General features: G+C 37.7%; 1 protein-coding gene across 30 annotated transcripts in view; it reads left to right on the forward strand.

Annotated features, from left to right (window-relative positions):
- Positions 1 to 16019, forward strand: part of LOC114327495 (uncharacterized) — a 677364-nt gene that overhangs the window by 481859 nt on the left and 179486 nt on the right. For 12 of the 30 annotated variants that reach the window (XM_050648891.1, XM_050648865.1, XM_050648867.1 and 9 more), the window contains one exon: positions 687 to 14513. The exons of 3 other annotated variants lie outside the window; for them this stretch is intronic. In XM_050648891.1, the coding sequence (XP_050504848.1) occupies positions 687 to 14513 (13827 nt within the window). The remainder of the gene's footprint in view (positions 1 to 686; positions 14514 to 16019) is intronic. 15 more of the 30 variants (XM_050648884.1, XM_050648874.1, XM_050648873.1 and 12 more) reach the window with 15 other exon arrangements.

Genomic DNA, 16019 nt, shown 5'->3' on the forward strand with positions numbered 1-16019 from the left:
AAATACAGGTCTCTGGGATAAACAAATAGAATAACTTTTAAACTAATTAATGGATCGGTCTCAAATTTTGAGGGTTTGTTAAGTATCCCAATACTCAACTCTGGATGAAACACTAAAGATATAAGTTAACTTTAGTAAAAGTTATTAACAAATATCGATTTTCATTCATTTTGCAATTTGCAAAGTAACACATTGACTTTTAAACATTCAAAAATCGGCATTTTGAGAGTTTTTAAATATTCTAAAAAAATTAAATTACGTAGACTTATGTCAACTACATATTTAGCTTTTCAATAGTGCAAACAATCCAAAAAAATACGTTTTTTACACTAAATTGTTAATAATTAAAAAGGGACGCAAACTCTAGGAAGGAAACAGGTAAGTTTTCATCATATAGGTCTACAATAACTAAAAAAGTTGTCAGCTATATGGATATTTCAGTGCCCCGAACATGGTCTATTTAGTGCTTATTTCCCTGGACTATTTAGTATCAACTTAAATAAGAGTGTTTAAGGTGTAAATAAATGTAAAATTTTAGTTTTGTATAGTGTACATTTTTGTAAAAAGTATATGGTAATGGTGTGCTTTAATACTGCATGTCGTAAAAACCTCATCTCATCCCACATGTTACAATAATACTGTAAATATTAGATACTAACTATGATTTATTGTTTTTAAAATAACAGATATGGTTACTACACCTGCAACACTAACCGAAACACAACCTGTGACCCTTTCACAAATAACAAATGCTACTACCTCTACTACCAATCTAACCTTTAGTACAAATACTGAAGAAACTAGCGCACCTTCTACCCTGCCATACGAACCGATAGAACCAAGAGAATTTGAAACAACGACACAACGGAAAATTGTAGTTGTGCCAGAAACTACGACTACAGAAAAATTTGTAACGATTACAGCAGAAACAATGAAATTGGAAGAAACTACGAACCCCTCTATCATATCCACACTATATACAACGTTATCTTCTATTTTCACGACTGTCCACACAAACACAACAACGGAAGAGAGTACTACACTATCGACTGCTACAGGCACAACAAAAGAAATTACTACTGGTAATCCAGAAACCACTGTTACTGGTACAATTACAACTTCTGCAGAAATCGCAACAAAAGAAGTAACTACCAGTCAAGAAACTATAACAACGAATGAAACAACAACGACAAAACCTCTAACTCCTGAAGTTACAACTTCTGCTACGGTAACCTTGACAACCGGAGAATCTACAACTTCTGAGGAACAAACAATTCGACAGGAAACTACTAGTCAAGAATCTATTACAACTGGTGAAGCAACAACTACAAAACCAGTAACAATTCCTGAAGTTACAACTTCTGGTAGGGAAACCGTGACCACAGGTGGATATACAACTTCTGAGGAACAACGAACCACTTCACAAGAGCTGAAAACTACTACAATAGAACAACCAATAGAAGTTGAGATAACAACAAAACAAAAAGATTTGACTGGTATAACAACTCAAGGGACCACAATAAATGAAACATTAGAAACCACAGAAAGTGTCAAAACAACTACAGAAAAGCAACCTATAGAAGTTGAAATACCAGTCACAACAGGTGGATATACAACTTCTAAGGAACAAACAATTAAACAGGAAACTACTAGTCCAGAATCTATTCCAACTGGTGAAGCAACAACGACAAAACCAGTAACAGTTCCCGAAGTTACAACTTCTGGTAGGGACTCTGTGACAACAGGTGGATATACAACTTCTGAGGATCAAACAATTAGACAGGAAACTACTAGTCAAGAAACTATTACAACTGGTGAAGCAGCAACTACAAAACCAGTAACAATTCCTGAAGCTACAACTTCTGGTAGGGAAACTGTGACAACAGGTGGATATACAACTTCTGAGGAACAAACAATTAGACAGGAAACTACTAGTCAAGAATCTATTACAACTGGTGAAGCAGCAACGACAAAACCAGAGACAATTCCTGAACTTACAACTTATGGTAGGGAAACTGTGACAACAGGTGGATATACAACTTCTGAGGAAAAAACAATTAGACAGGAAACTACTAGCCAAGAATCTATTACAACTGGTGAAGCAGCAACGACAAAAGCAGTAACAATTCCTGAAGCTACAACTTCTGGCACGGAAACTGTGACAACAGGTGGATATACAACTTCTGAGGAACAAACAATTAGACAGGAAACTACTAGTCAAGAATCTATTACAACTGGTGAAGCAGCAACGACAAAACCAGTGACAATTCCTGAAGTTACAACTTATGGTAGGGAAACTGTGACACCAGGTGGATATACAACTTCTGAGGAACAAACAATTAGACACGAAACTACTAGTCAAGAATCTATTACAACTGGGGAAGCTGCAACGACAATATCAATGACAATTCCTGAAGTTACAACTTATGGTAGGGAAACTGTGACAACAGGTGGATATACAACTTCTGAGGAACAAACAATTAGACAGGAAAGTACTAGTCAAGAATCTATTACAACTGGTGAAGCAGCAACGACAAAAGCAGTAACAATTCCTGAAGCTACAACTTCTGGCACGGAAACTGTGACAACAGGTGGATATACAACTTCTGAGGAACAAACAATTAGACAGGAAACTACTAGTCAAGAATCTATTACAACTGGTGAAGCAGCAACGACAAAACCAGTAACAATTCCTGAAGCTACAACTTCTGGTAGGGAAACGGTGACAACAGGTGGATATACAACTTCTGAGGAACAAACAACTAGACAGGAAACTACTAGTCAAGAATCTATTCCAACTGGTGAAGCAACAACGACAAAACCAGTAACAGTTCCCGAAGTTACAACTTCTGGTAGGGACTCTGTGACAACAGGTGGATATACAACTTCTGAGGATCAAACAATTAGACAGGAAACTACTAGTCAAGAAACTATTACAACTGGTGAAGCAGCAACTACAAAACCAGTAACAATTCGTGAAGCTACAACTTCTGGTAGGGAAACTGTGACAACAGGTGGATATACAACTTCTGAGGAACAAACAATTAGACAGGAAACTACTAGTCAAGAATCTATTACAACTGGTGAAGCAGCAACGACAAAACCAGTGACAATTCCTGAAGGTACAACTTATGGTAGGGAAACTGTGACAACAGGTGGATATACAACTTCTGAGGAACAAACAATTAGACAGGAAAGTACTAGTCAAGAATCTATTACAACTGGTGAAGCAGCAACGACAAAAGCAGTAACAATTCCTGAAGCTACAACTTCTGGCACGGAAACTGTGACAACAGGTGGATATACAACTTCTGAGGAACAAACAATTAGACAGGAAACTACTAGTCAAGAATCTATTACAACTGGTGAAGCAGCAACGACAAAACCAGTGACAATTCCTGAAGTTACAATTTATGGTAGGGAAACTGTGACACCAGGTGGATATACAACTTCTGAGGAACAAACAATTAGACAGGAAACTACTAGTCAAGAATCTATTACAACTGGGGAAGCTGCAACGACAATACCAATGACAATTCCTGAAGTTACAACTTATGGTAGGGAAACTGTGACAACAGGTGGATATACAACTTCTGAAGAACAAACAATTAGACAGGAAACTACTAGTCAAGAATCTATTACAACTGGTGAAGCAGCAACGACAAAACCAATCACAATTCCTGAAGCTACAACTTCTGGTAGGGAAACGGTGACAACAGGTGGATATATAACTTCTGAGGAACAAACAACTAGACAGGAAACTACTAGTCAAAAATCTATTACAACTGGTGAAGCAGCAACGACAAAATCAGTGACAATTCCCGAAGTTACAACTTATGGTAGGGAAACTGTGACAACAGGTGGATATACAACTTCTGAGGAACAAACAATTAGACAGGAAAGTACTAGTCAAGAATCTATTACAACTGGTGAAGCAGCAACGACAAAACCAGTAACAATTTCTGAAGCTACAACTTCTGGTAGGGAAACTGTGACAACAGGTGGATATACAACTTCTGAGGAACAAACAACTAGACAGGAAACTACTAGTCAAAAATCTATTACAACTGGTGAAGCAGCAACGACAAAATCAGTGGCAATTCCTGAAGTTACACCTTATGGTAGGGAAACTGTGACAACAGGTGGATATACAACTTCTGAAGAACAAACAATTAGACAGGAAACTACTAGTCAAGAATCTATTACAACTGGTGAAGCAGCAACGACAAAACCAGTGACAATTCCTGAAGGTACAACTTCTGGTAGGGAAACTATGACAACAGGTGGATATACAGCTTCTGAGGAACAAACAATTACACAGGAAACTACTAGCCAAAAATCTGTTACAACTGGTGAAGCAGTAACGACAAAACCAGTGACAATTCCTGAGGTTACAACTTATGGTAGGGAAACTGTGACAACAGGTGGATATACAACTTCTGAGGAACAAACAATTAGACAGGAAACTACTAGCCAAGAATCTATTACAACTGGTGAAGCAGCAACGACAAAACCAGTGACAATTCCTGAACTTACAACTTATGGTAGGGAAACTGTGACAACAGGTGGATATACAACATCTGAAGAACAGACTTTTAGACAGGAAACTACTAGTCAAGAACCTATTACAACTGGTGAAGCAGCAAAGACAAAACCAGTAACAATTCCTGAAGCTACAACTTCTGGTGGGGAAATTGTGACAACAGGTGGACATACAAGTTCTGAGGAACAAACAGTTAGACAGGAAACTACTAGTCAAGAATCTGTTACAACTGCTGAAGCAGCAACGACAAAACCAGTAACAATTCCTGAAGTTACAACTTCTGGTAGGGAAACAGTGACAACGGGAGGATATACAACTTCTCAGGAACAAACAATTAGACAACAAACTACTACTAGTCAAGAATATACTACAACTGGTGAAACAACAACCAGAAAACCAGTAACAGTTCCTGAAGTTACAACTTCTAGTAGGGAAACGGTGACCACAGGTGGATATACAACTTCTGAAGAACAAACAGTTAGACAGGAGACTACTAGTCCAGAATCTATTACAACTGGTGAAGTAACAACGACAAAACCAGCAACAGTTTCTGAAGTTACAACTTCTGGTAAGGAAACTGTGACAACAGGTGGATATACAACTTCTGAGGAACAAACAATTAGACAGGAAACTACTAGTCAAGAATATATTACAACTGGTGAAACAACAACCAAAAAACCAGTAACATTTCCTGAAGTTACAACTTCTGCTAGGGAAACGGTGACCACAGGTGGATATACAACTTCTGAAGAACAAACAATTAGACAGGAGACTACTAGTCCAGAATCTATTACAACTGGTGAAGTAACAACGACAAAACCAGCAACAGTTCCTGAAGTTACAACTTCTGGTAAGGAAACTGTGACAACAGGTGGATATACAACTTCTGAGGAACAAACAATTAGACAGGAGACTACTAGTCCAGAATCTATTACAACTGGTGAAATAACAACGACAAAACCAGCAACAGTTCCTGAAGTTACACCTTCTGGTAAGGAAACTGTGACAACAGGTGGACATACAACTTCTGAGGAACAGACAAATAGACAGGAAACTACTAGTCAAGAATCTATTACAACTGGTGAAGCAGCAACGACAAAACCAGTAACAATTCCTGAAGTTACAACTTATGGTGGAGAAACTGTGACAACAGGTGGATATAGAACTTCTGAGGAACAAACAATTAGACAGGAAACTACTAGTCAAGAATCTATTACAACTGGTGAAGCAGCAACGAAAAAACCAGTGACAATTCCTGCAGTTACAACTTATGGTAGGGAAACTGTGACAACAGTTGGATATAGAACTTCTGAGGAACAGACAATTAGACAGGAAACTACTAGTCAAGAATCTATTACAACTGGTGAAGCAGCAACGACAAAACCAGTAACAATTCCTGAAGCTACAACTTCTGGTAGGGAGACTGTGACAACAGGTGGATATACAACATATGAGGAACAGACAATTAGACAGGAAACTACTAGTCAAAAATCTATTACGACTGGTGAAGCAGCAACGACAAAACCAGTGACAATTCCTGAAGCGGCAACTTCTGGTAGGGAAACTGTGACAACAGGTGGATATACAACTTCTGAAGAACAACGAACCACTCCAGAAGAGCTGAAAAGTACTACAATAGAACAACCAATAGAAGTTGAGATAACAACAAAACAAAAAGATTTGACTGGTATAACAACTCAAGGAACCACAATAAATGAAACATTAGAAACCACAGAAAGTGTCAAAACAACTACAGAAAAGCAACCTATAGAAGTTGAAATACCAGTCACAACGGAACAAAAGCTAGAATCCACAACCAGGAAAAGTCTTACAGAAATAACAACAGAATACTTTGAATTACTTACAACTAAAATTTTCACAACACTTGGAGTAACCACATCTGAAATAAATACAGAACCCACTGCAGGTACCAACATGACACAGCAAACATCAGGAACTGAACAAACAACAAAAGAACTAACTACGGAACAAGAAATTACTACTGAGAATGTGGTAACTACTTCAAGTGAAAGAATCACCACTTCCGAAGAAAAAACAACTACCGAGGAAATTGTAACCCAAATACCTACTGTTGGTACTACAGAGTATATTACAACAACTGAAGGAAAAGTAATTATACATGCTCAAACGACAGCTTCTGAAAAAATTATGACAATAACACCTCAGTACATAACAATGCCAACAAAAGAAAAAGAAACGGAATTGCCACCTACTACAACAGAGGAACAAATACCTCACACGACACAAGCCGTAGTCACTGAAACATTAACTCCAGCAACTATCGAACCTATTGAGTCCAGAGAAGAGCCAGGAATAACAGAAATCACTACAGAAGGAGTAACTTTTGTGTATCCCGAAACAACAGTTTCTCAAAAATATATAACCGTCACTCCACAGTACCCAACAAATCAGGAAGAAACAGAGACTGTGCTAATTTTAGAAACAACAAAATCCTCATTAATTACCCCAGAAGTAACAACAAGTACTTCAACGGAAAAAACTATTAAAGAAATAGAAAATCAAACTACAACTGAAGCAGTTAGAATAACAACTGAAGCAGAAATGACATTCATAACGGAATTCACACAAAATAAAACAACTTCAGGTCTCAGCCAAATGTCTGACAAAACACCAAGTAAAATAATCACAGAAGCTACACTGAGTCCAACAGAACAACCACGAGTAACACACGGTATAACGTATCCTACCTCTATTGAAACTACTACAAAAGTAACTGAAGTACCTAGCATAGAAATATCAAATGCAACCATTGCCACTGGGTCCACTGTTGCCATCACAACATCTCAGAAATTAGAAACTACCACGTCAGCTGAAATTGTTACAGAAGCTTCTACTATTTACTCAACATTAGTTCCTACTACTAAAGGAATTGAGGAAGAAACTAGCAAACAATATACTGAAAAGGTTTCTACACAAGGTTTAACAACATTAACTACAACCGAGACCACATTACCTCCCACAAGTAGTGAAAAACAAGAAGTCACCTTCTCTACCATTACTGCAAGTACTGTAACAGAACAAACAGGAAGAGAACAAACAGTACCAGTTACAAGAGAAGGTAAAGAGAAGATATACACAACAGAATCAAATTTATCTCCAACTACTTCTCAAAGATCAGAAACAGAAGTTGTAACTGAACAAACTGGTGAAGAATATACCGTAAAAGTCACTACAGAAGGTAAGGAAAAAGTGTACACTACGGAATCAACTTTAGCTCCTACCACTTCTCAAAGACAAGAATCAACATTTTCTCCAGTAACAATAGAAGGTCCAACTGAACAAACTGGCGGAGAGTATACTGTAAAAGTAACTACAGAAGGTAAGGAAAAGGTATACACTACGGAATCAACTTTAGCCTCTACTACTGCACAAGGGCAAGAAACTACATTTACACCCGGCACAACAGAAGTTGTAACTGAACAAACAGGAAAAGAATATACTGTGAGAGTCACTACAGAAGGCAAGGAAAAAGTATACACTACGGAATCAACTTTAGCTCCTACTACAGCACAACGACAAGAAACTACTTTAGCACCCGGCACAACAGAAGTTGTAACTGAGCAAACAGGAAAAGAATACACTGTAAAAGTTACTACAGAAGGTAACGAAAAAGTATACACTTCGGAATCAACTTTAGCTCCTACCACTTCTCAAAGACAAGAAACAACATTGTCTCCTATAACAATAGAAGGTCTAACTGAAGGAACTGGAGGAGAGTATACTGTAAGAGTCACTACAGAAGGTAAGGAAAAAGTATATACTACGGAATCAACTTTAGCTCCTACCACTTCTCGAAGACAAGAAACAACATTGTCTCCTGTAACAATAGAAAGTCTAACTGAAGAAACTGGAGGAGAGTATACTGTAAGAGTCACTACAGAAGGTAAGGAAAAAGTATTAACTACGGAATCAACTTTAGCTCCTACTTCAGCACAAGGGCAAGAAACTACATTTGCATCCGGCCCAACAGAAGTTGTAACTGAACAAACAGGAAAAGAATATACTGTAAAAGTTACTAAAGAAGGTAAGGAAAAAGTATACACTACGGAATCAACTTTAGCTCCTACCACTTCCCAAAGACAAGAAACAACATTCTCTCCTGTAACAATAGAAGGTCTAACTGAACAAACTGGAGAAGAGTATACTGTGAGAGTCACTACAGAAGGCAAGGAAAAATTGTACACTACAGCAACAACTTTAGCTCCTACCACTTCTCAAAGACAAGAAACAACGTTTTCTCCTGTAACAATAGAAGGTATAACTGAACAAACTGGAAAAGAGTACACTGTGAAAATCACTACAGAAGGTAAGGAAAAATTATTCACTACGGAATCAACTTTAGCTCCTACTACAGCACAAGGGCAAGAAACTACATTTGCACCCGGCACAACAGAAGTTGTAACTGAACAAACAGGAAAAGAATATACTGTGAGAGTCACTACAGAAGGCAAGGAAAAATTGTACACTACAGAATCAACTTTAGCTCCTACCACTTCTCAAAGAAAAGAAGCAACATTTTCTTCTGTAACAATAGAAGGCCTAACTGAACAAACTGGAGGAGAGTATACTGTGGGAGTCACTACAGAAGGTAAGGAAAAATTATTCACTACGGAATCAACTTTAGCTCCTACTACAGCACAAGGGCAAGAAACTACATTTGCACCCGGCACAACAGAAGTTGTAACTGAACAAACAGGAAAAGAATATACTGTAAAAGTTACTAAAGAAGGTAAGGAAAAAGTATACACTACGGAATCAACTTTAGCTCCTACCACTTCCCAAAGACAAGAAACAACATTCTCTCCTGTAACAATAGAAGGTCTAACTGAACAAACTGGAGAAGAGTATACTGTGAGAGTCACTACAGAAGGCAAGGAAAAAGTGTACACTACAGAATCAACTTTAGCTCCTACCACTTCTCAAAGCCAAGAAACAACATTTTCTCCTGTAACAATAGAAGGTGTAACTGAACAAACTGGGGAAGAGTATACTGTGAGAGCCACTACAGAAGGCAAGGAAAAAGTATACACTACGGAATCAACTTTAGCTCCAACCACTTCTCAAAGACAAGAAACCACATTTTCTCCTGTAACGATAGAAGGTCTAACTGAACAAACTGGAGGACAGTATACTGTGAGAGTCACTACAGAAGGTAAGGAAAAAGTATTCACTACGGAATCAACTTTAGCCCCTACCACTGCACAAGGTCAAGAAACTACATTTTCACCCGGCACAACAGAAGTTGTAACTGAACAAACAGGAAAAGAATATACTGTGAGAGTAACTACAGAAGGCAAGGAAAAAGTGTACACTACAGAATCAACTTTAGCTCCTACCACTTCTCAAAGACAAGACACAACATTTTCTCCTGTAACAACAGAAGGTCTAACTGAACAAACTGGAGAAGAGTATACTGTTAGAGTCACTACAGAAGGTAAGGAAAAGGTATACACTACGGATTCAAATTTAGCCCCCACCACTGCACAAGTGCAAGAAACCACATTAATTCCCGGCACAACAGAAGTTGCAACTGAACAGACAGGAAAAGAATATACTGTGAGAGTCACTACAGAAGGCAAGGAAAAAGTGTACACTACAGAATCAACTTTAGCTCCTACCACTTCTCAAAGACAAGACACAACATTTTCTCCTGTAACAACAGAAGGTCTAACTGAACAAACTGGGGAAGAGTATACTGTTAGAGTCACTACAGAAGGTAAGGAAAAGGTATACACTACGGATTCAAATTTAGCCCCCACCACTGCACAAGTGCAAGAAACCACATTAATTCCCGGCACAACAGAAGTTGCAACTGAACAGACAGGAAAAGAATATACTGTGAGAGTCACTACAGAAGGCAAGGAAAAAGTGTACACTACAGGATCAACTTTAGCTCCTACCACTTCTAACAGACAAGAAACAACATTTTCTGCTGTAACAATAGAAGGTCTAACTGAACAAACTGGAGGAGAGTATACTGTGAGAGTCACTACAGAAGGCACGGAAAAAGTATACACTACAGAATCAACTTTAGCTCCTACCACTTCTCAAAGACAAGACACAACATTTTCTCCTGTAACAACAGAAGGTCTAACTGAACAAACTGGAGGAGAGTATACTGTAAGAGTCACTACAGAAGGTAAGGAAAAGGTTTACACTACGGAATCAACTTTAGCCCCCAGCACTGCACAAGTGCAAGAAACTACATTAACGCCCGGCACAACAGAAGTTGCAACTGAACAAACAGGAAAAGAATATACTGTGAGAGTCACTACAGAAGGCAAGGAAAAAGTGTACACTACAGAATCAACTTTAGCTCCTACCACTTCTGACAGACAAGAAACCACATTTTCTGCTGTAACAACAGAAGGTCGAACTGAACAAACTGGAGAACAGTATACTGTGAGAGTCACTACAGAAGGTAAGGAAAAGGTATACACTACGGATTCAACTTTAGCCCCCACCACTGCACAAGTGCAAGAAACTACATTAACGCCCGGCACAACAGAAGTTGCAACTGAACAAACAGGAAAAGAATATACTGTGAGAGTCACTACAGAAGGCAAGGAAAAAGTGTACACTACAGAATCAACTTTAGCTCCTACCACTTCTGACAGACAAGAGACAACATTTTCTTCTGTAACAAAAGAAGGTCTAACTGAACAATCTGGAGGAGAGTATACTGTGAGAGTCACTACAGAAGGCACGGAAAAAGTATACACTACAGAATCAACTTTAGCTCCTATTACTTCTCAGGTTCACGAAACGACATTTGTATCTGTGACAACAAAAGTTTTAACCGAGCAGACTGCTACAGAATCTACTTTGCTTCCAGTTACATCTTATACGCAAGAATCCACGGCAACAGGAATGATATACACTACGGAACGAGTACCACAAGAAACATTAGCAAGTACCGAACAAACCAGTGCAACAACTAAGATACAACCAGTTGTAACATTTGGTGAGACATATTCGACATCATCTGGAGAAACTACTACCACAGTGAATGTTGCCGGAAATTATACAGAAACCTCAGTAACGGAACAAGAAACAGTTACACAAACGATGCCATCTAGTATGATTGTAACAGGACAAGAGGAAGGTAAAAATACAACAGGTTTACCTCAAATTACTGAAACAATCACAGTCAAATCCACTATTAAAGCTAGTGAAAAAGTGACTACAGAATTCCCTTACTCTTCAACTCAGGAGATAATATATGAAGGTACTACTCAGTCTGAAGGAACTTCTGTACGAATGGGAAAGGAATTTTTAACAACCCATGAAGCTACCACAGGAACGACTCAACAAGTTAGTTTTGAATATAACTTAACAAATCCAACAACATTAGCAACTGAATTGGTAACAGAAGAGCATGTTGCAGAAATGACAACGTTACCAACAACTTTACAAAGCCTAATAACAGGAGAAACAATAAAAGCCGTTACAAGTACAGGTATTTATAAAGAAACAACAACCGTTATGGTACCAAAAGAAACTATATTTACACCTGGCACATCGGAATTTGTAACTGAACAAACAGGAAAAGAATCTACTGTAGAAGTCACTACAGAAGGTAAAGAAAAAGTGTACACTACGGAATCAACTTTAGCTCCTACCACTTCTCAAAGACAAGAAACAACATTTTCTCCTGTAACAAAAGAAGGTCTGACTGAACAAACTGTAGGAGAGTCTACTGTAGAAGTAACTACAGAAGTTAAGGAAAAAGTATACACTACAGAATCAACTTTAGCTCCTATTACTACACAAGGGCAAGAAACTACATTTACACCCGTCACAACAGAAGTTGTAACTAAACAAACAGGAATAGAATATACTGTCAAAGTCACTACACAAGGCAAGGAAAAGGTATACACTACAGAATCAACTTTAGCTCCAACTGCTGCACAAGCGCAAGAAACTACATTTAGACCCGGCACAACAGAAGTTGTAACTGAACAAACAGGAACAGAATATACTGTTAAGGTCACTACAGAAGGTAAGGAAAAAGTGTACACTACAGAATCAACTTTAGCTCCAACTACTGCACATGCGCAAGAAACTACATTTAGATCCGGCACAACAGAAGTTGTAACTGAACAAACAGGAACAGAATATACTGTCAAAGTTACTACAGAAGGCAAGGGAAAAGTGTACACCACAGAATCAACTTTAGCTCCGACTACTGCACAAGGGCAAGAAACTACAGTTAGACCCGGCACAACAGAAGTTGTAACTGAAGAAACAGGAACAGAATATACTGTTAAGGTCACTACAGAAGGTAAGGAAAAAGTGTACACTACAGAATCAACTTTAGCTCCAACTACTGCACATGCGCAAGAAAGTACATTTAGATCCGGCACAACAGAAGTTGTAACTGAACAAACAGGAACAGAATATACTGTACAAGTCACTACAGAAGGCAAGGAAAAGGTATACACTACAGAATCAACTTTAGCTCCAACTACCGCACAAGCGCGAGAAACTACATTTATACCCGGCACAACAGAAGCTGTAACTGAACAAACAGGAACAGAATATACTGTCCAAGTTACTACAGAAGGTAAGGAAAAAATATACACCACAGAATCAACTTCAGTTCCTACTACGGCACAAGGACAAGAAACTACATTTAGACCTGTTACAACAGAAGTTGTAACTGAACAAACAGGAAAAGAATATACTGTAGAAGTCACTACAGAAGGTAAGGAAAAAATATACACTACAGAATCAACTTTAGCTTCAACTACTGCACAAGCGCAAGAAACTACATTTAGACCCGGCACAACAGAAGTTGTAACTGAACAAACAGGTGCAGAATATACTGTCCAAGTTACTACAGAAGGTAAGGAAACAATATTCACCACAGAATCAACTTCAGTTCCTACTACTGCAAAAGGACAAGAAACTACATTTAGACCTGTTACAACAGAAGTTGTAACTGAACAAACTGGAACAGAATATACTGTAAAAGTCACTACAGAAGGTGTGGAAAAAGTATACACTACTGCACAAAGGCAAGAAACTACATTTAGACCAGGCACAACAGAAGTTGTTAGTGAACAAACAGGAGAAGGATATACTGTAAAGGCCACTACAGAAGGCAAGGAAAAAGTATTCACTACAGAATCAACTTTAGCTCCTACTACTGCACAAGGACAAGAAACTACATTTAGACCCGGCACAACAGAATTTGTAACTGAACAAACAGGAACAGAATATACTGTAAAAGTCACTACAGAAGGTAAGGAAAAAGTATACACTATGGAATCAACTTTATCTCCTACCACTTCTCAAAGACAAGAAACAACATTTGCGTCTATAACAACCGAAGGTGTAACTGAACAAACTGTAGGTAGTACAAGTATTGGTTCTACAATCTCAAGTAGTTCACCTACAGGTGTAACTATGGAGGGTAGTACTGAGACGATTACTTCAACGTTATTAACTGTAGGTAGTACCAAACCAGTAACATTAGAGGTACAAACTGCCACAATGCCGACAAGTCTGACCGCTACTGTTACTGCTACCACGCAAACAGTAGCACAGTCGGAGACAACAGAAGTACCGACTACGTTAGGTAGTACTGAAGAAATAACAACCAGAAGAATAGTCACTAAACCTACTACTGTAGAGGGAAGGCATGGGGACTCAGATATAACAGCTGAACCTGAATATACTTCCACCATATTCCCACCGATAAGTATTATGAACTTGACTGATCTAGTAAAGAATACAACGAAAGAATGCTGTGACAATAAAGACTGCTCAGGGGTAGAGGTGTGTATTTCTAGACATTGCGTTCACGTGTGTAATGTGGGAGGCGCCTGCGCAGAAAACGCAGATTGTCTAGCTGTAAACCGCACTGCTGTTTGCTTGTGTCCAGAACAGTATTTCGGAGACCCGCATAGGATGTGCTTCAAAGGTATCAGACAAGTATTTTCAGACATGGAAGTCATACTTAAAATGTTTAATAAGGCTATAACTCACTTGAAAATATGACCTATTTGGTAATCTTGATGAAAACTAAAGTTTTGCTACACATATCTCTTTTTTGTTGATACAAACCGTGCAGTGTGTAGTATCGTGTTTAAGCGCAGAAACAGACGAATCACTCTTCAGCGCACCTTTGTGCATCCACAAAGTGGCTTAAACAGCCGATTTTGTTGGCCAATGATTTTGTAATGGACGCCACAGTGGCGAGGATCGACTGTCATCAGCCACTGTTGTCGATCCTCGCCTCTGAGGCGTCCATTACAAAATCATTGGGGCTACAAAATCATCTGTTTAATCCACTTTGTGGATCCACTCAGGAACGCTGCAGAGTGGCTCGTCTTATTCGGTTCTTATATATTGTTACAAGGATTATTGTTAAATATCATTTCTTGTATATTGTAGCACTAGTATGTATATAATATTATAATCCATAGTTGATTCAAATGGGAAAATCAATATTACCAAATATTTAGAAAAATGTATTAATATTTTATTCTTAAATTTATTTATTAATATTGTCACAAAACATCATTTTAAACAACTCAACACAACGAAATAACTAAAAATACCTCTGTCCTGTTGCCATATTGGACTGATACAGATTCTTAATAAGTGTCACCAGGTGACATTTTATATTAAATTTTAATATATTGGCAGCAATTCCGAGTTATTTCGTTACCTAGCTGATATTTTACCAGTCCCTCTAGCTATAGGATGCTAAATGTATTGTTATGCTCTGTATTTCTCTCTTTTATGAGATTGATGAGCAAATTCTTAATTCAATTAATTACTCAATTATTTTAATTACTGCTTATGTAAAACAAAACCAACTTTAAATTAAATTTTCTAATAAACTTTATTCTCAGGGCTCATTTTATTTTTGATGCTTTACCTTTGGTTTGTGGCTTCTGGTATCTCTAGTTGCTTACTCCATCCAGGACAAAACAGGGAAATTAAACACACTCAATGTCATATAAATATTAAAAAAAGAATGTGTGTGTACTTTGTACGCACGTAAGAAGTTATACTTCTATTATAATATAATTTCAACGAAATAAATATACCTACTTAACAGTTACAATACAAAAAATTAACAATAATTACCAAAAATGAACCAAAAAATGCCAAATATTAAAAAAAAAGAAAAAAATATGAATCGTCCGGGATTTGAACCCGCAATCTCGTGATTTTTTTATCTCTGGTACAATGCTCTACCAACTAGGCCATCAAGCCGTATGCTAGTTACCTTTCAGATATACATGAATTATACATCACGGTGACAAGTGAAATATAAAAATAGATGTTTTATTATTTTACGCCCAAGGAAGACAAATCCAAAGACACAAAATTATAATAAAAAACCTTTTAAACCACCTTTTTCAAATTGCGCAAGTTGTATTATTAATATTAATGTTAATAAATGAAATATAAATAT

Source organism: Diabrotica virgifera, chromosome 4 (genome assembly GCF_917563875.1).
Source record: "Diabrotica virgifera virgifera chromosome 4, PGI_DIABVI_V3a".
Classification (NCBI taxonomy): domain Eukaryota; kingdom Metazoa; phylum Arthropoda; class Insecta; order Coleoptera; family Chrysomelidae; genus Diabrotica; species Diabrotica virgifera.